The 2,286-nt window shown below is 47.6% G+C and overlaps 2 protein-coding genes across 2 annotated transcripts in view; one reads left to right on the forward strand and one right to left on the reverse strand.

Moving 5' to 3' along the window:
- Nucleotides 1–1,726, reverse strand: part of MSH5 (mutS homolog 5) — a 2,427-nt gene extending 701 nt beyond the window's left edge. Inside the window, 3 exon segments of the mRNA XM_009999124.1 lie at nucleotides 1–2; nucleotides 4–856; nucleotides 859–1,726. The exon segment at nucleotides 1–2 is cut by the window's left edge and continues 701 nt beyond it. Of these exon segments, the coding sequence (XP_009997426.1) occupies nucleotides 1–2; nucleotides 4–856; nucleotides 859–1,726 (1,723 nt within the window).
- Nucleotides 1–2,286, forward strand: part of AKAP7 (A kinase (PRKA) anchor protein 7) — a 76,329-nt gene that overhangs the window by 26,981 nt on the left and 47,062 nt on the right. The gene's annotated exons all lie outside the window — the stretch shown is intronic.

Consider the following 2,286-nt stretch of genomic DNA (forward strand, 5'->3'; position numbering starts at 1 on the left):
CTCTTTCCAGATGAGTTGGGCCCTGTGATGATCTTTATTCTTCTGGTAGCCTCACCACTGTTCACAGGATTGGCGACGAAAGTCTTTGCGCATAGTTCCATGAGGGGATGCCTTCCATCCTTGATGCGGAAGCCGTGGCGGTGAGTGAAGCGTGGCCGGCAGTAGGCGTTCTCCCGGGCCATCACTGCCAAAGCCAGCAACACATCTAGGTGTGCAGTATACTCAATCACACTGTTAAGCACATCAGACTTCTCCAAGATCTTTGTCTGCAGCTGGTGCATAATAAGCATTTCCTGGTCTCTGATCTCACAGTGCAAGTCACCCAGCAGGCTGTCTAGCTCCTTAGTCCTAGCACTTCTGTAGTGCAGTTTATCCTCTGACAAGAACATGAAGTCCAAGCCTTCAATTTCGAAGTCACTCTTATCAACCATAGTTGGTAGCCGTGGAATGGAGAGAAGGAACCCAATCAAAGGAATGTAGATAACACAACAGGAGGGAATATGATTGTCCAAGGTCTCCAGTTCTTTTTGTGCCACTTCTGTAAGGAAGTCTGACAGTCCCATCAACTTCCGTTTCTTCTCATCAATGGTGGGGTCCACATTGGGTCTAACAGTGAAGCGATTCTCTGCAATGCTGCCCTCAAAGTCCACCACTTTGCTGATCAGACTAGCAATGTAGTGCAGATCATCAGTGAAGACACGCGCAATACTCTGGAAGAGTTCAATATTGCTGGGCAGAGAACGACATGTGTCTCTGAGGCACACTGCACTGTACACTGTCTTATAGAGCGCTTGCCAGTCGCTAACTTTTGTGTGGGAAAGAGCCATTCTTTTTAGAATAAGGGGCAAATTTTTAAATTCTTAAGGCAACCTTGAAGAGTAAGGACTGTTTCATGGTTCTGAGCCATCAGGAAGAAGTTGATTACATCTAGCCGTTTGTTCAGCTCTGTCAAGTTACGAGTAGGTCGTGTGAGCCACAGCCTGAGCAGTTTTTCTCCCCATTTGCACCTGCAACGATTTAAAATTCCATATAAACTGAATCCTTCTTTTAATCCACTGGACAGCTTGTACACAGAAGGATGGATATCACTTTTAAATATCTGCAGGACACAGTAAGTGTCTTGGTCCATATTCACAATATCTGACAGCACAAACTTCCTAAAGGCCAAAATAGGAACTGCAACAGTGCTTTCTTCAAGTTCAACTCCAACCCTTCTTCTGTCTAGAAACTTCAGGAGTCCCCCTAGGGCTCGTATCACGAGTGGGCTCTCAAAAGGGATGATTGAGGATAGGTAGAGAATTTTCTCTGTTGCAGTCATATGAGATGGGATAAATGGAAATTGTCTAGATAGGATCCGTTGCTTGCTGACTTCTAGGCCAAAATCTGTGTTAGGGAACAGGACAATTTCTGGTTTTCCTATATCTTTATCACCTTCAGTAGCTGTTAGGTTGGTCAGGAATTTGGAAATACTTTGGTCCTGTTTTGCACTGGTCACTATGCACTGAGGATTAACTTCCCCAATTACTTTCTGCAGTAGCTTGAGGTCTTCATTATCAGGTATGTCAGGCATGAAGTAAACTGAGCAGTCTTCTGTATCATAGTAAGTAATAGCAAGCTGTCCTGCATACCAGAAAACAGACATGTGTGTCTCAGAGCACTCTTGGTCCTCTTGTTCAGGCCCAAGCGATGATGGCAGGACACAGCTTGTGGCTGATGTGGAACTCATTCTGCCGGAGAAAGATTTTTATTCACAACTCATACAATATGTATACCCAGATACCCATAAACACAGTAATACACATGCACAAGGTACCTATGCGTTTTGCACGTGTGCATGCACGTACAAAATGATGCACCCTGAGAGGTACAGGGCACCCACATGCACTGACCATGGCTCCTCACAACAGTGCAGCCACATAAACTGGTCACTGTTTTAGGGTCCCTCCCTGGTTTTTATGCAGCACCATCACGTAGTGCAGGTTTCTGTCCAAGTACATACCGCACTGCAGGGCTCACCCACACCAGTTTCCTCAGAGGCCACGGTCACTGAGAGCAGCCCACTTTGAACCCTCTCCCACTTCCTCCCTCCTCTACTCACCCTTCTCACCGCAGATGGACGGTTTGTCTCGGCTTCTGTGTCTCCTTGCAGCCCAGAAGTTTTATCTCGACCCCCTTACCCTCCTTTTCCAGGCAGGTGCTCGATGCTCCCCGCCCTCCGGCTTCCCGGGCGCCATGTCCTGTCAGGGGGAAGAAGCGCGGCGGCTCTGCCCCCGCAGCCAGGCCGGG

This window comes from Chaetura pelagica, unplaced genomic scaffold (assembly GCF_000747805.2).
Source record: "Chaetura pelagica isolate M959 unplaced genomic scaffold, ChaPel_1.0 scaffold90, whole genome shotgun sequence".
Classification (NCBI taxonomy): Eukaryota; Metazoa; Chordata; class Aves; order Apodiformes; family Apodidae; genus Chaetura; species Chaetura pelagica.